The following is a 21,306-nucleotide window of genomic DNA, read 5'->3' as shown; positions in this document are numbered from 1 at the left end:
TGGGAAACCCAAATACCAGGCTTCTCTACCAAACTGCTGGCTAAGCTGCCTCTAGTTTTCTTTGAGAAAAGTCATGTAGTTGAGCTGTTGGGGTCCTAATTGATCTCCCACATTGCTTTTAAATATATTGCCAACTTTTTTGAATGCGTATACATTAATTCTTCCCAAAGTGTCCCTACATGACTTTATGGCAGGCGAGGGAGTATATATGAAGAGTAATAATGATAGTATATGAATAGTAATACTGGTAAAATTTATAAATAACATATTTACCATAGAATTTGAATTTGGGAATTGTATGATCGAAAAATTATTAAAAATTTCTCAATTACAAATTCAAATAAGATTTAGGTCCAAATCTGTCATCCGAAGATCATAGTGTTAAAACTTAGAGGACAATATTGTACTTGTAAAGGTACCAACATCGAAAATGTTATAATACTTGAGGAAAAATTGTTAAATTGGTTCTAAACAAAATGAACAAATAATTTCATATGATATGTTGTAGAAATTTCTAGGGGTGTATGCGGACAGTTTTTTAACTGCCCGCTAACCGCTATAACTGCTAACCGCTTAACTATATTAACTGATAACCGGCTAACTGCTATAACCGCCTAGCGGTTATTGGGTTTACTAACCGTAATTGCTAACCGTTAACCGCCTTTTCATATAATATATTTTTATAATTATAATTATAAAAATATTTATACATATAACATAATCACTTGATCATTAAATCACAATTTTTTTTAAAAATAATTAAATCACAATTTGAGTATTAATATATTATCACTATAATTTATATGATTATATCACATGATCTATTGATCATTAAATCATTTGATTATATAATAATAAATTATACATATATAATATGACATAACTCATAAGTATACCAATTCATACTAATACAACAATTAAATATCTAAAGACTTATTTCCAATGTATGTTATAAACTTATAAGTCTATATAAGTCTACATATGCATATGAAAAATATAAATGTATAATATCAATACTTAATCATATGATTCAATGACAATTCAAATACTTTATTCAAGACTTCAAGTGAATCATATTATTAATGTACAATGATAATATGATTCGTATAATATCAAATTATGTAATTGACATTGGATTAAACAATGACTAATGTGTTAATTATAAACACAATTTAAGTATTAATGTATTATCATTATATGTTGTGACAATTGTCTGAATTTTGAATTTTTTTTTTATATTGTGTTGAATTTTTTTTTTTTTTTTTATATGTTGGTTTTTTTTTTAAAAAAAAAGTTAACCGGTTATGATTTAATATTTAAGGACATTTTTTTAAAGTACAAGTAAATGTAAATTTTGGGTCAAATATTTTTAATTTTTCAATATGGGATCTTTTTATAGCAATTGGGCCCAAGGAGACACTAAAAATACAAAAAAAAAAAGAAAAGAAGAAGGGTAAAATAAAAGCCCAAAAATGCCAAAAAAAAGAAGCCCAAAAAGGCCCAAAAAATCCTAAAGAAAGACCAAAAACGCCCAAAAAGAAGCTCAATTTTGAAAAAACAGTTAGCGGACGGTTATCTATTTCACTAACCGCTAACCAGCGATTAGCGGTTGCGGTTAGTGAAATCTACTAACCGCCATTTTTTGGTAGGGTCATTATGAGATTATAAATCTACTCTCAAACCCTTTCAAAAAAAAAAAAAAACAATAATAAATCTACCATTAAACAAAAAATTATTAAAAAAGTTTGGGCTATCCCCGCCACTAACTGTAATGATTTTGGGGTGGCCCACTCAAACATGAAAATCACACAATTAAAAAAGCGAAGTGATAGGAAGTCAAACAAATGAATTTAGAAAAAAATTTAAACTGACGTGAAAAGGGTTTTTTAATTAAAAAAAATGCAATTCTCTCTTCCTTGTCTGCCACTCACGGTCTGCCACGTTAGTTTGAATTTTTTTTTTTTGTTCATTTGTTTGGCTCCCTAGCAGTTCTCATTAAAAAAAATGTAATTCCAACATGTTATTGAGACATTACACATGAAGCTTATAGATGCTAGTTTGCAAGAAATTTATGTCCAAAATTTAGGGATAAATGTAAAATTGGTCAATGTGGTTGATCTAAATTACAAATCATTCATTGTGGTTTAACAAATAATTTATAGGTCTTTGTAGTTCGCCTAAATTACAAATCAATACCTGTGATATAAAAAATAATTTATAAATCTTTAGGATAGGCCAAAATAACAGTTTTTACTACCTAAAATCAATTTTCGTTAAGTAACTTAACAGAATTCATTACTTTGTTATGTCATACCCAATAAAAATGTGACACGTGTTATTATGAATTTCTAACTTCAAAAAATGACAACTAAGATTTTTAACATCATTTTAGGACACCAACTAAGATTACACACCAGCCCTCACTCCATGTCATACTGCTTCAGTAAATTAACATATTATATTTTATCCCCAAAATTTTACTCCGTTCGTAACCCTCCTTCATTTTCATCTTCCTCGCCACGATTTGAGAGTATTTTGCGAGAATTTGACGATCGCATTCTATGAAGTGACTGAGGAAATTATGTTAATTTACTATAACACTATAACACTATGACGTGGAGTGATGATTAATATATAATCTTAGTTGGCATCATAGTATTATGTGAAAAATCCTAGTCGTCATTTTTCGAAAGTAAGAAATTAATAATAATACGTGTCGCGTTTTTAATTGGGTATAAAGTGACAAAGTAACAGATTTTATTAAGTTACTTAATGAAAATTGATTTTAGAAATAAACTGTTATTTTGGCATACCCTAAAGACCTATAAATTATTTTTTATACTACAAAGAGTGATTTGTAATTTAGGCCAATTACATGGACTTATAAATTATTTTTTATACCACATGGAATAATTTGTAATTTAGGCCAACTATATAGACTAATTTTGCATTTATCTCCAAAATTTATAAGAAATTTGTGCCCAAAATTTATTTATCACAATATCCAACCGGAGGCACTAATTTAACAATTAACAAGTGAAAAATGCTCATAAACTGGCGACAATTGTTGAGTAATATTACAAATTTCTCTTATATTCTTTTAAAAATAACATAACTCTTAAAATCACTATTAAGCTTGTGATTAAACATTATTAAATTTTAATCAAATGATAATATTAAAAACCACATCATTCTTGAAAAAACAAAATAAAGACTAACTACGATTGTGACAAATTTGGTACATTGGAAACGTAAAAAATGCTCCTAAATTCAAAAGCAGAGCAACCATAATCTCAAGACTACCCCTCCATCAAACAACAAAGAAATCACGATCAAACCCAACCCCACACGCCATTCTTTATGTATTTACCAATCCTGTCTCTCTCGAGGCGTCCTGGTTCATAGCCGCAGTATATGATCTACGCAGGTGGTATTTGGAAACCGAATACCATGGCCTCTCTCCCAAACTGCTGCCAAAACCACCATCTTTTCTTCACACGCGCACTTGTTATGTATATATATAAGGAAGACCCTTCATCAAATCCAACACCATCAAAACGAGAAACTCCAAATATATCTACTAAACTTCCCAATTCCAATTCAAAGTGAAAAAGAGAAGTATGAGTTCAACAAGCAGAGCATGGATGGTGGCAGCAAGTATTGGGGCAGTGGAGGCCTTGAAAGACCAAGGGATTTGTCGGTGGAACCATCCTTTGAGATCACTTCAGCAGCATGCGAAGAACAACATCAGATCCTACTGTCAGGCCAAGAAGCTCGCCGCTCAGTCTTCTTCTGCTATATCCAGTAAAGTGAAAGATCATGAGAAGCTGAAGCAGTCTGAAGAATCTTTAAGAAAAGTCATGTACTTGAGCTGTTGGGGCCCTAATTGATCCCCTGCCTACTTTTCTTGTAAATATTTCACCAAATTTTGAATGTTGGTTCATCACAAATTGTTCTCCTTCATCGCTTCCTATTTCATGTTACTATAATTTGACTAGTTTAGACCAGTTGGACCAAATTTAGCTTTAACAAAATATAGACCGAAGTGAAAATTTCAAAATATTTCCGTCCAGATTCATCAATGGTTTGATTTAACACTGAATTTGGACGGAATTGTTGATATTGCAAACTTTTAAAAGATGGTGGTTACCTTAAATTTGCATTTTTAAAAGTTTAAGAGTATGATTATAAAATAGATGAAAGGTTAAAGGTGGTAAATGAAGTTCTTCTATAACCATTAAAGAATTTTTTAAAGAAAAAGAATTGATCTTGATGGAACCAAATAGATAGTCCATTGGATGGAGCAAAAAATAAGAATCTTGATGTTACAAGATACATAGGATCTCAGTTATTAAGGAAGAGTGTTTGAGCACATATGTAAGAAAAATTGTTAAAGTATTAATTAAATAAAATTCTGGTTTTACATCTGCGAAAGCAAAAGTAAAAACTTGATTTGTTTATCGGTAATTTGTTGCTTGTTTGACCTTTTTTTTTCTTCCATAAGTGCCAATTTATATATATACCAAGAACAAGAAGGAAAACAAAACGGCCTAAAAGTTAGAGGGGCCTATACAAACAAGGGCATTTTCCTCTTACAAAAATCACTTCTCTTTTATAATTGTGTGATTTTCATCTTTGAGTGGGCCACCCCAAAATCATTACAGTTAGTGGCGGGGATAGCCCAAACTTTTTTAATAATTTTTTGTTTAACGGTAGATTTATTATTATTATTATTATTATTATTGTGAAAGGGTTTGAGAGTAGATTTATAATCTCATAATGACCCTACCAAAAAAAATATAGAATGAATAACTCAAAATTAATTTTCCCATTACAAATAGTATTAGAATTTGCTTCTTCAGTTAATATTTCTAGTCCAACCAGTATTAATACAAAAGGAAGGTCATAAAAAGAAAATCATTAAAAAAACATAATAAGATCATCTAAGCTTTTAAAACAACCAACAGTCGAGATTGAATAGGAAAAAAAAAATACCCATCATTACAGTTAGTGGCGGTTAGTAGATTTCACTAACCGCAACCGCTAACCGCCGGTTAGCGATTAGAGAAATAGATAAAATATAGGCCCCTCTAACATTACAAAAATCAATATTTGTAATGTTACAAATATTGATTTTATTTACCTATTAATTTTTGACCATTCAACATAAAATATATTCATGAGTTTTGACCGTTGGGTAATAAAACCTTTTACAAGTTTTTAACTGTTGGTTTTAATTCCTTTACCCGTTGGTTTTCTTTTGTTAAAAGCATTTGTCTTCAATATTTACAATTCTTTTAGCTGTTGGCTTTAATTCTTTACCATTGGTTTTCTTAGATTATAACCCATTTGTCTTCAAGCCTTTTTGACCGTTTGATGATTTGTTGACCGTTTATCTTAAATATGTTGACCGTTGGTTTTATACATTGATCTCATGACCATTTGTTCTTTAATACATAGATTGCATAATAATGTGTTTTAAAAGAAAAAAGTTTCCCCATGTCTATATAAGCAAGTCTTCAACTTTGACAAAAAATATATCATCAAAAAATATTACTTTTTAGTGAGATTTCATTTTCATGCTCCAGAATTTTTTCTTTGTTACCAAAGAGAAAAATTAGAGTTATTTGCTACTCAATTTTTCATCCTCTTCAATTTGAGAAAGGGTTGTTCATTTGATCTTCGTTACTTGAAAGTGCGTTCTTAACGAAGGTAGACGCTATAGTCTAATCCTGGGAGGTTGCGTGTCAAGAGATCCGATCGCACCGAGTTATACACTCCGGGAGGCACGAAATCAACCTTTAAGGACAACGCTCTTGTGTGATTCTATAGCTTTGTGAGATTTTTCCTTGCTCTATTTTTTTATTTATTGTATTATATTTATCTTATTGTTAATTGTTTGGATTAATATTATTTAGCATCAATAAGAATTTTTGCACCATCCATTTAATTTTACAACAATCTTAAAGGTTGATTATGGATGCACAAATTCTTGCTGCTGCTAAAGTTCTTCCAGATGCTACAAAAATTGAATCTTTTGATGGAAATAATTTTAAACGTTGGCAACAAAAGGTTCTTGCAGTTTTAGATTTTACAAAAATTTCTAGTGTTCTAACTGAGCCTAGACCGGATGAGGAATCTGAAGAACAATCCAAAGAATTAAGAGATTGGGAAATGGCTAATACATTATGTGTGAATACTATATTAAATTCTTTATCTAATGAATTGTTTGATGTTTATTGCCATTTTACTATTGCTAGAGATTTATGGGATGAATTAGTTGGTAGATATGTGATTGAGGATGAGGGTACTAAGAAATTTGCTGCAAGCAATTTCTTACATTTTCAAATGACTGATGAAAAGAGTATTACTTCTCAAATTCATGAGTTTCATAACATAGTTGCTGAATTAACCAAAGAGGGTAATGGTCTACCCGAAAGTTTTATGACCCAGTGTCTTGTTGAAAAATTACCCGACTCTTGGAAGGAGTATAAACTCCATTTCAAACAAAAGAAGACTTTCATGAGTCTTCAACAAACCATAGTGCATATTAAAATAGAAGAAAGGAATAGGTCTTTGGAAAAGGTTAACAAAGCTAAGGAAATTATTTCCAAAGCTAATTTAGTAGAAGAGAGATCTATTAGGCCTCCACAACACTACAAGAAATTTGACCATAAGCCCAAAAGAAAACTTTGGAATGATAAGAAAAGATTCAACACATCTCATTCTCTAATACAAAAGAAAAAGGTCATTTGTTTTGCTTGTGGCAAATCAGGTCATTATGCAGCGGCATGTAAGCAGAGGACCACCAACAACTACAAAGGATCAATATCAAAAAACAAGGCAAATGTGACGGAAGTGAAAGAGATCATTGCAGCTGTCGTATCTGAAGCTAACATGACCACGGAAGTAAAAGGATGGGTGATTGATTCCGCATCTACTAGGCACATTTGTGGAAATAAAGAAGACTTATCCTCCTACACACCAATAAAGGAAAATACTGAGCGGGTAATTGTTGGAGACAATAGATCTGTGCCTGTGGTAGGCAAAGGGAAAGCTCTCTTAAAGCTGACTTCGGGTAAAACCCTTTCACTCTCCGATGTTCTACATGTTCCTCATTTCCGACACAATCTTGTTTCGGTACACTTGCTTGGTAAGGCAGGACTTAAGGTTTTATTTGATGGTGGCATTGTTACCTTAACTAAGCATGATGCATTTGTTGGTAAAGGCTATGAAGATCAAGGTCTTTTTGTATTAAATGTTGCTAATATTATTAATGAAAATTCATCTTCTTGTGCTTACTTGGTTGATTCTATTTATATTTGGCATGGTAGACTTGGACATGTAAATCTTGGGTACATCAAGAAAATGAAAGAAACTGGAATTATTAATTCACTAAGTAAAACCAATATGGATAAATGTGAAGTATGTGCTGAGACTAAAATCACTAAAAAACCTTGTAAATCTATTACAAGAGAAACTGAACTTCTTGGGTTAATACATAGTGATTTGGGTGATTTAAAGCACACAATGACTAGAGGTGGTAAAAAATATTATGTGATATTTGTTGATGATTACTCTAGATTTACTAAACTTTATTTATTAAGATCCAAAGATGAAGCCTTAGAAATGTTCATAAAATACAAAATTGAAATTGAAATTGAAAATCAAAAGAATAAAAGGATTAAAAGACTAAGGACCGATAGGGGTGGTGAATATGAGTCTAATCCTTTTAAGGAATTTTGTGAACAAAATGGCATAATACATGAAGTTACACCTCCTTATTCACCGGAATCTAATGGAGTAGCCGAAAGAAAGAATAGAACTTTGAAAGAAATGATGAATGCTATGCTTGTTAGTTCTGGGCTACCCACTAACATGTGGGGGGAAGCCATTCTTTCGGCTTGTCACATTCAAAATAAAGTGCCTCATAAGAAAACCGGTAAAACTCCTTACGAACTTTGGGAAGGTCGTAAGCCTAGTTTGAAATACCTCAAAGTGTGGGGGTGTTTGGCAAAGGTTATGCTACCCGAGCCTAAAAAGAGGAAACTTGGCTCTAGAACTTGTGATTGTGTTTTTATTGGTTATGCTTGCAATAGTTCATGTTATAGATTTCTTGTTATTAAGAGTGATGTTTTAGATTACAATACTATTATTGAATCTGAAAATGCTATTTTCTTTGAGAATGTGTTTCCTTTGAAAAATAAGGAAAAATTATTGCATGAACCTTCTTTTACTTCTAATGAAATTGTTGATGATGTGCAAGAATTGAGGAGGAGCAAGCGAGCTAGAACGGAAAGAAATTTCGGAAATGATTTTATTACTTATATTGTTGATGATGATCCGATATGTTATAATGAAGCAATCAAATCTATTGATGCACCTTTTTGGTTAGAAGCTATTAATAATGAATTAGATTCAATTATGTCTAACCATACATGGGAACTTGTTGAGTTACCTCCTAAGACCAAACCAATTGGTTGTAAGTAGGTGTTCAAGAAGAAACTCAAACCAGATGGTACAATAGATAAATACAAGGCACGCTTGGTGGCTAAAGGCTACAAGCAAAAGCAAAATATTGATTATTTTGACACTTATTCTCCGGTTACTAGAATTGCATCTATTAGAATATTGTTTGCTATTGCTTCTATTTATAAACTTGTGGTACATCAAATGGATGTCAAGACTGCCTTTTTAAATGGTGATTTAGAAGAAGAAATTTATATGGAGCAACCCGAGGGACTTGTAATCCCCGGTCAAGAACACAAAGTTTGTAAATTGGTGAAATCTTTGTATGGATTAAAACAAGCTCCTAAACAATGGCATGAAAAATTTGACAAAGTGATGTTGTCTAATGCTTATTCTATTAATGGTGAAGATAAATGCATTTATAGCAAGTTTAGTAATAATGAAGGTGTCATTATTTGTTTATATGTTGATGATTTGCTTATTTTTGGAACCAACATGAATGTTGTGCATGAAGCTAAAAGATTTCTTTCATCTAATTTTGATATGAAAGACATGGGTGAAGCTAATGTTATATTGGGCATTAAAGTTCTTAGAGATAATAATTGTATTACTTTATCTCAGTCACATTATGTTGAAAAGATGCTAAAAAGATTTGAGCACTTTGATTATTCACCTATGTCTACACCATATGATTCTAAAATACATTTGGTTAAGAATCATGGTGATAGTGTTTCACAAGAGAAATATGCACAAATCATTGGTAGTTTAATGTTCTTGACAAACTGTACACGCCCTGATATTGCATATGTTGTCAGTAGATTGAGTAGATATACTCATAATCCTAGTATTGAGCATTGGGATGCAATCTCTAGATTGTTGAGATATTTAAAGGGCACAATTAATTATGGTTTGTCATATTATGGTTTTCCTGCTATATTAGAAGGATATTGTGATGCTAACTGGATTTCTGATTTAGATGAACTAAAGCCTACCAGTGGCTATGTGTTCACATTAGCAGGAGGAGCTATATCTTGGAAGTCCTCCAAACAAACTTGCATAGCAAGATCCACAATGGAGGCAGAGTTAGTTGCCTTGGAGAAGGCTGGAACTGAAGCTGAATGGCTAAGGAGCCTTTTGATTGATTTGCCTTTATATGCTAACCCAGTTCCACCTGTTTGTATTCATTGTGATTGCCAGGCTGCCATAGCTCGAGCCAAGAGCAAGATCTATAATGGGAAAAGTCGACATATCCGATTAAGGCACAATATTGTGAGGCAGCTTATTGAGACCGGTGTAATATCCATGGATTTTGTGAGGTCAGAAAGGAATTTGGCAGATCCTTTGACCAAGCCACTAGCAAGAAGGCTGGTGAGTGAAACATCGAGGGGGATAGGACTGATACCAAAATGATGACACTGTGATGGATACCCAACCTCTGTGATTGGAGATCCCATGAATGAGGTTTAATGGGAAACGAAGTCACAAGTGATCATGGTGTGGTACTGTCATTCTATGTTATTTCACTATCTTGTTGATAAGATTGTTGATGAGTCCATCCCTATGGTGTAAGACAGTACAAAGATGCAGGGTGATTAAGGATGAGTTTAAAACTCTTAATGGTTCCATAGTCCCTACCTGTTGGGATGGGGTGTACCTGCACACACTCTTGATGGATACCATCTATGTGAGTGTGGAGGTGGTGCCGCTTCCTATGAGACTTGGGTAGGTCTCTAGAGCACTCATGAAACCCAGGGGCGCATGGCCTGTATAAGGCGCCAACCCGCTGAACAACCCAATTTTTTATTTTTTGTTAATTCTTATTTATTTATTAATTTTCTTTTGGAGAAAGTTATGTGGGTGATAAGTTTGCTTACTTTATGAATTTGGTTAAAAGAGTCTAACTCTACCACAGTTCATTAAGTTCCTACTTATTTATCCTAGTTGTGGTTAAAACTTTCAGGTACCACATCGATGCATGCTTTTAATCTCCTTCTATTCTAATATTTGTAACATGTGGGGGATTGTTGTAATGTTACAAATATTGATTTTATTTACCTATTAATTTTTGACCATTCAACATAAAATATATTCATGAGTTTTGACCGTTGGGTAATAAAACCTTTTACAAGTTTTTAACTGTTGGTTTTAATCCCTTTACCCGTTGGTTTTCTTTTGTTAAAAGCATTTGTCTTCAATATTTACAATTCTTTTAGCTGTTGGCTTTAATTCTTTACCATTGGTTTTCTTAGATTATAACCCATTTGTCTTCAAGCCTTTTTGACCGTTTGATGATTTGTTGACCGTTTATCTTAAATATGTTGACCGTTGGTTTTATACATTAATCTCATGACCGTTTGTTCTTTAATACATAGATTGCATAATAATGTGTTTTAAAAGAAAAAAGTTTCCCCATGTCTATATAAGCAAGTCTTCATTTGACAAAAAATATATCATCAAAAAATATTACTTTTAGTGAGATTTCATTTTCATGCTCCAGAATTTTTTCTTTGTTACCAAAGAGAAAAATTAGAGTTATTTGCTGTAAGAATTTAATGTCCCACATGACATGGCACATATGAGTATTTATTAGACTCCTTAAGTTATGAGATTATTTAATCCTAATCCTTAATAAACTGTTGGTTAATTAATTAAGAGAAGTGGTTTCCTATTGAATTAACTCTTACTTTGATGGGAAGTTGAGTTATAAAGGAATAAAGGAAACCGGTCCTCTCTCTACCCTATAAATGTACGCAATTTCCATCATCTTCGTGTACCTTAAGTGGGTCAAGTGAGAGAAACCGATTTCTGGTGTTTAGGCTTTTAAAGAAGAATTAAAGAAGCAATGGATTCTGGTATGTTTTCTTTTATCAATTTATTGTGAAATTCATGATAGTTAAGATCTTGAAGTTATAGTATGTTATGTCTATTTTATGTTTTACATGTGGTATCAGAGCCTTAGTTGTAACTTTCATGATTTTCCATTAAGAAATATGTTAAATATTAATAGTTAACCTCTTAATTAAATCCGTATCTATCGTAATTTATTTTTGCATATGCCAATGTGATGTTTTTGTATTTGTCACTTGTGTATGCAAAACTAAAACGACTAGATGCTAAATTGAGGTTTCTATAATTATAGTACATTGAATTTGGAATCTATCTTTATTTATGCATGTCATGTACACCTATTTCGTAATTATGATTTATGACATGTGACTGATTAATGATACTCTTCATGAAACGTCCCAACATATAGGTATATTGGTGATCTCTTTTAGGTTATGATTTCTAAAAGAGTTATTGCGTGGACAATAAAGAATTGGGACCTTACTACACGAATTGCACTTGCTATTAATTGTTTGTATTATTATGGTATAAAATAAATATTTTGCTGTTACGGTTTATGTCATTTTGCTAATATATTCAGAAGCCATTTTGGTACGTGTTTGGCATATATGATTCTGAGTTTGGCATAAAGTGCATAATTACAAAACATATGCACCATTAAAAGCATGAACTCGTGGATGTTATGTGCAATAAAGGCTAGTTCAGTCTTTATTGTGTACGTATGAACGATAAACCTTCTCAATGTTTATTGTGTACACATGTATGTCTTTATTTCTATATGATTAATCGAGTTCTTTCTTTTATTATGCAAAACTCTTAGTGCACAGTTTAGAAATATCATTTAATGCAAATTATAAATATTGACAAATGCAAAAGTTTTATGTAAATATATTTGCTATTCGCAAAATTCATTGCTCCAAATTTACTGTTGCTTTAAAGAATTGAATTAATGTTATGACAGTAAATGTTGTCTTTAAGAGATTGATTATTTTATTTCATGTATTACTTTTGTTATCTATAAACATGAATATTTATGTGAATCAATGTTAAAAAGGCATATTATGACTATTCGGTTTGCATTGTCATTATTTCGAATTGAGATCTATATTATGAAATAGTTTGGTGATCACCAAAGTGACCCAACTAAAAGGATACATAGATTTCAAGTCGTATGTTAGAAACTTAATACCCATATCCAAGGTATTAAGATAATGGCATTGCAAATTTTTGACGGTTTTTCTAATCACATGAATATTTTGGATAGGCCCAAAGGTGCACCACCTTTCAAGTGATTGATAAACTAAGATAGGATAATTAATGTGCATCCTTAATTGAGAGTTGGAACCGGATACCCAAAGGTAACGGACCTATCGAATTACGGATGCATTATTAATTATTCCTATAGGTGAAAGGGAATCACCATAATGATCATATATATATTTTTAGTATATCGTAATTTCCACCCAAAGGTGAATTGCGGTAGTACTACTTAAAATATTATTTTATTTTTTATAACTCATAGCATTAATATAGTGAACATTTATTTTATTGCAGTGTCAGTTCCTATTTCGCTACATTCGCATGCTTCATCTGTTCCGATTCTTAATGGAACAAATTTCTCCGACTGGTCTGAACAAGTTCAGTTTCACCTTGGTGTTCTGGATCTTGATTTGGCACTCCGGACTGAGAAACCGCCTGCTATTACTGATTCAAGCAGTGCGGAAGAAGAGGCATTATACATGTCTTGGGAAAGATCGAACAGATTGAGCATTATGTTTATGCGAATGAGCATAGCGAATAATATTAAGTCAACACTTCCTAAATGTGATAGTGCTAAAGAATTCTTTACAACTGTGGAAGAACGTTTTCGTTCAGCTGACAAGTCTCTTGCTGGGACATTGATGGCTGAACTTACCACCATGAAATTTGATGGTACACGTGGGATGCATGAGCATATCCTTGAAATGACAAATCGAGCTGCTAAATTAAAGGCTCTTGGGATGAATGTGGATGAATTTTTTCTTGTGCAATTTATCTTGAATTCCTTGCCTTCTCAATATGGGCCATTTCAAATTCATTACAACACTATTAAAGATAAGTGGAATGTAAATGAATTGGCCAGTATGCTTGTTCAAGAAGAGGCAAGGCTTAAGCAACAAGGATATCATTCTGTTCATCTTGTAAGTCATGGAGCCAAAAAGAAGTGGAAGAAGCCTAAGAAGGGCAAAAAGATAGAGTCACCTAAAGTTAATGGACCTCCTCAAGTAATTGAGGTTCATCAAAAGGGACTAAACAGTGTTAAGTGCCATTTCTGCAGAAAGTTTGGGCATGTTCAGAAAGATTGCCTCAAACGTAAGGCATGGTTCGAAAAGAAAGGTAAGCCTTTAGCTTGCGTATGTTTCGAATCAAATCTTACTGTTGTTCCTTCCAATACTTGGTGGATTGACTCAGGTTCTACTGTTCATGTTTCTAATTCGATGCAGGGCTTCCTTACAATCCAGAATTTAAACCCAAATGAAAATTTCATAGTCATGGGAAATGGGGTTAAAGTTCAAGTTGTTGCCATCGGAACCTTTCGTTTGTTTCTAGATACTGGTTGTTATCTAGATTTGTTTCAGACTCTTTATGTTCCTTTTATTTCTCGAAATTTGGTTTCTTTATCTAAACTTGATCTTGATGGTTATTCCTTTACATTCCGCAATAAAAGATTCAATTTATTTAAAAACACCTCTTTTGTTGGTTCAGGGAATCTATGTGATGGTCTTTATAAATTGAATCTTAATAGCCATTTTGCTGAAAGCCTTCTAACTCTGCATCATAATGTTGGAACTAAACGTAGCCTGATTAATGAAAATTCTTCCATCTTGTGGCACAAAAGACTGGGTCATATATCCAGAGAAAGATTAGAAAGATTAGTAAAAGATGAGATTCTTCGAATCTAGATTTTTCTGATTTTGGTGTGTGTGTGGATTGTATTAAGGGAAAACAAACCAAACACACAAAGAAAGGTGCTACAAGAAGTGGAGGACTTCTTGAAATTGTCCATACAGACATTTGTGGACCTTTTGACTCACCATCTTTTAGTAGAGAAAAATATTTTATCACCTTTATTGATGATTTTTCACGTTATTGTTATATCTATTTGTTGCATGAAAAATCTCAAGCAGTAAATGCTTTGGAGGTATACATTACTGAGGTTGAAAGACAATTAGATAGAAAAGTGAAAGTTGTCAGATCAGACAGAGGTGGCGAGTATTATGGAAGGTATGATGGATTGGGTCAATGCCCTGGCCCATTTGCTAAACTCCTTGAAAAGCATGGCATTTGTGCACAATACACTATGCCAGGTATGCCTCAGCAGAATGGAGTAGCTGAAAGGCGTAATCGTACTCTAATGGATATGGTTAGGAGTATGTTAAGTAATTCCTCTTTACCCATTTCATTGTGGATGGAAGCCCTTAAGACCGCTGTATATTTATTGAATAGAGTCCCTTCTAAAGCAGTTCCAAATACTCCTTTTGAACTGTGGACTGGAAGGAAACCAAGTTTAAGACACCTGCATGTTTGGGGTTGTCCTGCGGAGGCTAGAATTTACAATCCACATGAAAAGAAATTGGATTTGAAAACCATTAGTGGTTACTTTATTGGTTATCCAGAAAAATCCAAAGGGTATAGGTTTTACTGTCCTACACATAGTACAAAAATTGTTGAAACCGGTAATGCCAGATTCCTTGAGAATGGTGAAATCAGTGGGAGTGATAAATCACAAAATGTGGTTATTCAAGAAGTTAGGGTAAAAGTCCCACTACCCATAACTTCTAAAGAAGCTGTTGTTCCTATAGTTGTACAATCATTTGACAATGTTGAACAACAAGTTATTGATCAATCACTCCATGATGAGATTATCACCAATGAACCAATTATAGAAGAATCACAAGGAATAGCATTAAGAAGGTCTCAAAGAGAACGAAGATCCGCTATTTCAGGTGATTATGTTGTTTATTTACAAGAATCTGATTTTGATATAGGGACAAGTAAGGATCCGGTTTCATTTTCACAAGCCATTGAAAGTAATGATTCTGTTAAATGGATTGATGCCATGAATGATGAGTTGAAATCAATGGACCAAAATAAAGTCTGGGATCTCGTTGAATTGCCTGAAGGATTTAAGACAGTCGGGTGTAAATGGGTCTTCAAGACCAAGTGCGACTCACATGGCAATATTGAACGATATAAAGCCAGGCTTGTGGCCAAAGGTTTTACTCAGAAAGGAGGCATTGATTATAAGGAGACATTCTCTCCTGTGTCTAAGAAGGACTCACTTAGAATCATTATGGCTTTGGTAGCTCATTATGATTTAGAGTTGCATCAAATGGACGTGAAAACTGCATTTTTGAATGGGAGTTTAGAGGAGGAAGTCTATATGGACCAACCTGAAGGTTTCTTAATAAAGGAAAAAGAGCACATGGTTTGCAAATTAAATAAGTCAATATATGGACTTAAACAAGCTTCCAGACAATGGTATCTTAAGTTCAATGATACCATTACTTCCTTCGGTTTTAAGGAAAACACTGTTGATCGGTGTATATACTTGAAGGTTAGTGGGAGCAAGTTTATGTTCCTAATTCTATATGTTGACGACATATTGCTTGCTAGTAGTGATCTTGGTTTATTGCACGAAACCAAGGAATTTCTCTCTAAGAACTTTGAAATGAAAGATATGGGTGAGGCAACCTATGTGATAGGAATAGAAATATTCCGAGATCGATCACGTGGATTGTTAGGGTTGTCTCAAAAACAATATATTGAAAGAGTTTTAGAGAGATTTGGCATGGAGAACTGTTCAGCTAGTGTTGCTCCAATTCAAAAAGGGGATAAGTTTAGTCTCATGCAATGTCCACAGAATGAATGGGAACGTAAACAAATGGAAAGAATTCCTTATGCTTCAGCGGTAGGAAGCTTGATGTATGCACAGACATGCACTAGGCCAGACATCAGTTTTGCAGTTGGTATGCTGGGCAGATACCAAAGCAATCCTGGAATGGATCATTGGAAAGCTGCAAAGAAAGTGATGAGGTACTTACGAGGAACAAAAGATTACATGCTCACTTTTAAGAGATCTAATCACTTAGAGGTGATTGGCTACTCCGATTCAGACTTTGCCGGATGTGTTGATAGTAGAAAATCAACTTTTGGTTATCTATTTTTGTTAGCTGGAGGAGCAATCTCATGGAAAAGTGCAAAACAGACCATCATTGCTTCATCCACAATGGAAGCTGAATTTGTGGCATGCTTTGAGGCCACTATTCATGGCTTATGGTTGCGGAACTTTATTTCAGGACTTGGAATTGTCGACACTATTGCCAAGCCGCTGAAAATTTATTGTGATAATTCTGCAGCTGTGTTTTTCTCCAGGAACGACAGATATTCTAATGGTGCTAAACATATGGAGATTAAATATTTTGTCGTTAAGGAGGAAGTTCAGAAACAAAGAGTGTCTATAGAACATATTAATACAGAGCTCATGATTGCAGATCCATTAACAAAAGGGTTACCACCAAAGACATTTAAGGAACACGTTAACAGAATGGGTCTTAATTGTAACCCGTTGTGCCCATAATGTTTATGGATTGCATAATGTTTGTTTATGTTATTAGACATTTTTGAGATCTCATTAAATATGTTTCTGATTTTCCTGTTTTCCATTTTGTACGTACATATAAGATTGGATGAATGACAACAGGGATAGTCTTTGAAAAAAGACATTTTTGTGGACCATTTTTAGACACTTCTCATTTATGAACCATGATTGAACAGGTTGCTAGTGTTGTGGTACATGGAAGGGACTATGTCGCCTTTTGATGTACAACCGCCATGACTCACACTAGTAGGTTATTTGATTGTGGTATTTATGATGACCAAATTAAAGTAAGGATGGATTAGATTTTTGCGCACCTAACGTTAACCTCATTGAGTCTAAAACAATATTAGTCATATGGGCCAAGTGGGAGAATGTAAGAATTTAATGTCCCACATGACATGGCACATATGAGTATTTATTAGGCTTCTTAAGTTATGAGATTATTTAATCCTAATCCTTAATAAACTGTTGGTTAATTAATTAAGAGAAGTGGTTTCCTATTAAATTAACTATTACTTTGATGGGAAGTTGAGTTATAAAGGAATAAAGGAAACCGGTCCTCTCTCTGCCCTATAAATGTACGCAATTTTCATCATCTTCGTGTACCTTAAGTGGGTCAAGTGAGAGAAACCGATTTCTGGTGTTTAGGCTTTTAAAGAAGAATTAAAGAAGTAATGGATTCTGGTATGTTTTCTTTTATCAATTTATTGTGAAATTCATGATAGTTAAGATCTTGAAGTTATAGTATGTTATGTCTATTTTATGTTTTACATGCTACTCAATTTTTCATCCTCTTCAACTTGAGAAAGGGTTGTTCATTTGATCTTCGTTACTTGAAAGTGCGTTCTTAACGAAGGTAGACGCTATAGTCTAATCCTGGGAGGTTGCGTGTCAAGAAATCCGATCGCACCGAGTTATACACTCCGGGAGGCACGAAATCAACCTTTAAGGACAACGCTCTTGCGTGATTCTATAGCTTTGTGAGATTTTTCCTTGCTCTATTTTTTATTTATTGTATTATATTTATCTTATTGTTAATTGTTTGGATTAATATTATTTAGCATCAATAAGAATTTTTGCACCATCCATTTAATTTTACAACACTATTTACATTACATACTCTACTACCCCACTACCCCTTGAATGCACGATGTTGATGCAAGGAATATCCATAGTGTACTGTCTGTTATTGTTACTGTATTTGTACTGCATTTTTTATTTGGGCTTAGTTGTTGGGTTGGCCACCCTTTTTTCTTAGTATGATCCTTTGTAACCTGTTTTCCTTATTTGATTGGAAAAAAAAAAAAAAAAAAGGAAGATCCATGGTGATTTCAAGCCGTTTTTATGGAGAAGCTCTGTCTGCAAAATAAGGGATGAGTCATCAGAAGGCCGACAACCAAGAAACCAGAGGCAGAGACACTTTGACGTCCAAATCAATCAAAAGGGAGAGGAAAGCTAGTAAAATTAAATCGATACAAGGTAAAAGTGTGAGAGTATATACAGGAGAGTGCTTGAAATCCTAGGCTAAAGAGGAGATAACTTATGGTGCATTCCATGGAGATAAAGGTACATCTTGCTGTTAGTCTTGGACCTTGTGTAGGTTTAGCCATTGAGCTTGATCCTGCCATGGTCTTGAACTTTTTTAACGATCGGACTTTGAAAGCTTGTTGATATGCAATATGGTCTCCACACGTAACGGCTATATTTATTTTAATTTTTTTTTCTCTTTTCTGATTTCATCTCATAGGGAAGTTTAATATATGGACAAAACCAACAATTCCTTAACGTATAGGCGATCATAACAAACTCAATCTTCTTGCGTGCAAGAAAATGTAAGCCAAATGATCGATTGTCATCTCTACTGTTTGAATAATGTAAGCAAATGATGGGGCCATCTCAAAGTTTATCATATCATATCACATGTGCACAACAAGGTGGACTTTTCTCATACAAGGGCTTTTACTTGAACCCAATTTCTAATTTGGAACAGATTGGTTTATCTTTCACTTTAAACCCTACCAAGCCTTGTCCTAATTATGCGGGTCGAGTCATTCGAAGTTTCGAGTACCACAGTTGATTTAAAATTTTCAAGAGTTTTGAGTTCCGCATATCCTAAATGTTAAACTTACATAATATCTATTAATCCTCATTCAATTAACAAAAAAATAAAAAATCTGCATCCTAGTTTCCCAATTATTGTCGCTTATATTAAACATGTTTTCTATAAACTTGCTTTTTCCTATCGATTCGGCCTTGTCCTTTCGATTTAAGCCTCAAACTTGTCCGATATCAAGTTCGGCACCGCTTGATTTTCTCCAAATCAAGCTCCCTGCTACCAAATAAAACCTAATGCTTTTGTTTTGGCCTTTGATTTCGGACGAATTTGACTGGATTTTAAGTTCAATTCTTTGAGAATTTGAGGATTTATTGATTATGGTTGAGTTTATTTTTTCTTAAGTGACTCTAATTGAGTTGTTATATGTACTAAAATAAAAGAAAAATGTTATATACTATACTCTAATCATATTTTATTGACGTGGCAGTCCTGATCCATTGGATCAACTCCTGTTTCAAGAAAGAATTCAACCTTTGATTCTTGCCACTACGTCAACAAACTAAACTAAAATATTTATAATAAAATTATTGGCACGATAATATTGTTTATTACTTAGTGGCACCACGTGTTCCTCCTCATGTTATCAGTGAGAACTGAGAAGAAAAGAAAGAAAGAAAAAAATGATAATTCAAAGGTTTATATTGCTTTTATGGAAAAGATCGAGACAAAATGAAATCTTTTGAATTTCAAAAACCGAATTCAAGAAATCAGCAATATATTTTGAACTAAAATGAGAAAAAGAAATCAAACAACAGAATACAAGCCGGTGAGAAAAAAACATTTCGCTTAATTTATAGAGGAATGATAGAGCGCCAAACAAATGAACCTAAAAACTTTTTCAAGTTAACGTTCACGAGTCAGTCACTTCAGTTTATAAATTTTTTAAGTATATTTATTTAGCTTCTTAGTACTTCACTAATTTATAAATTAAAGAGATGAATGAATAAACAAATTCAACATCACAATATCCAAAACAACCTCTTTACTCTCTAGTATTTACATTTAGTACACACCATATATATATATATTTTCCAATGATTTCCGGCAAAGTTTCCGAATTTAGTGAACTCCGTCAACCACCTCCAATTGAGTATGCTGTAGTCTCATATAACCATAAGCGGAGAATACCCCATTGAAGGATATGGAGATAACGGCGACAATGGAGGCACGCTGAAAATTCCCTTAACATCACAATCCCATACCCCTGTCCAACTTGACGGCGTCAAAGGACCAGCCGCCGGTAAAGCAATCTCCGACGACTTTACCTTCTGAATCTGAACTGCTTCCGCAGACTCCACCTTCAACACCTTACTCTCCACAGCTTGAATTTTCCTCTCTTCCTTCTCACTCTCGATCTCTCTGCTTCTTTTCCTACCGAGATGACTCAGTGCAGGAGTATCATACTCCAGGGAATTCCCAGCAACCTCCAGAGGAAAATTCAGAATGGCTTTGCTGCCACGCAGCTTGAACGCAGCTCGGTCGTAAGCTCTCGCCGCTTCTATGGCGGTATCGAAGGTCCCGAGCCACACCCGCGAGCCTTTTCTGTTGGGGTCGCGTATCTCAGCAGCGAACTTCCCCCAGGGCCGGCGCCGGACGCCCCTGTAATGCTTACTCTCGGCAGAATCATCCGAAACGTTATTCAGGCTACTTTTAGTCGCCGCCAATATGGGCGCCGGCTGTGAATTTTCGCCGAAGGTTGTTCTTGTCGGAGGTATTGCAACGTTTATGGATGGCCGGCGGTGGCTTAAGTTGGAAGGTTTAGGCTTGGTTTGGTTGGTAGAATCGGAAGAATTGGAAGAGTTGGAAGAACAGGTGATGGGTTCTTCTTTGGGTAGCAAGTAATCAAAGATTCCACCATTTTTGAGGTCCGAAATTCCTGTGGATTGGTTTTGGGAGTTGTCAGAGGAACAGAGATTGAGACTGGAGACGAAGCTCTCCATGGAGGTAAAGTCGTTAAGGAGATGTTGCCTGATGAGATCTAAGGTTGAAGATTCCTCTCGAGATGCCATCGATGGGGAGAGTGATGAGAGAGAAATTCAAAGATGGGAAGGAGAAGAATTTGAATTTGAGTGGAAGAAGGGAGTGAGATGGATATATATAATGGTAGGGGGGGAAGAGTCCTGTTCTTCTGTTGCGGCGGGGAAGGAGCCGGGTGGGCTTTCTCATCGGGTTCCCGGATGGAGGAAAGAAGCATCGTATTTCTTATCCATCTCACGTATGTTTGTTTGTCGGT

At 34.1% G+C, this 21,306-nt stretch overlaps 2 protein-coding genes across 2 annotated transcripts; one reads left to right on the top strand and one right to left on the bottom strand.

Annotated features, from left to right (window-relative positions):
• Nucleotides 1-3,413: 3,413 nt before the first annotated feature.
• LOC132176591 (uncharacterized) lies at nt 3,414-3,950 on the top strand. The gene has a single exon (XM_059588843.1). It carries the CDS (start codon nt 3,621-3,623, stop codon nt 3,888-3,890), a length of 270 nt encoding a protein of 89 aa, XP_059444826.1. The 5' UTR covers nt 3,414-3,620; the 3' UTR covers nt 3,891-3,950.
• Nucleotides 3,951-20,013: 16,063 nt separating this feature from the next.
• LOC132175070 (ethylene-responsive transcription factor 5-like) lies at nt 20,014-21,234 on the bottom strand. Its single transcript, XM_059586884.1, has one exon. It carries the CDS (start codon nt 21,080-21,082, stop codon nt 20,177-20,179), a length of 906 nt encoding a protein of 301 aa, XP_059442867.1. The 5' UTR covers nt 21,083-21,234; the 3' UTR covers nt 20,014-20,176.
• Between the last annotated feature and the right edge of the window lie 72 nt (nt 21,235-21,306).

Source organism: Corylus avellana, chromosome ca3 (genome assembly GCF_901000735.1).
Source record: "Corylus avellana chromosome ca3, CavTom2PMs-1.0".
NCBI lineage: Eukaryota > Viridiplantae > Streptophyta > Magnoliopsida > Fagales > Betulaceae > Corylus > Corylus avellana.
Note: the sequence above shows the minus strand (reverse complement) of the source record. Positions and strands in the feature narration are given on the sequence as shown.

Excerpts from the sequence above, each read along its gene's own strand:
- LOC132176591 (XM_059588843.1), top strand. The coding sequence starts at position 3,621 with ATGAGTTCAACAAGCAGAGCATGGATGGTGGCAGCAAGTATTGGGGCA.
- LOC132175070 (XM_059586884.1), bottom strand. The coding sequence starts at position 21,082 with ATGGCATCTCGAGAGGAATCTTCAACCTTAGATCTCATCAGGCAACAT.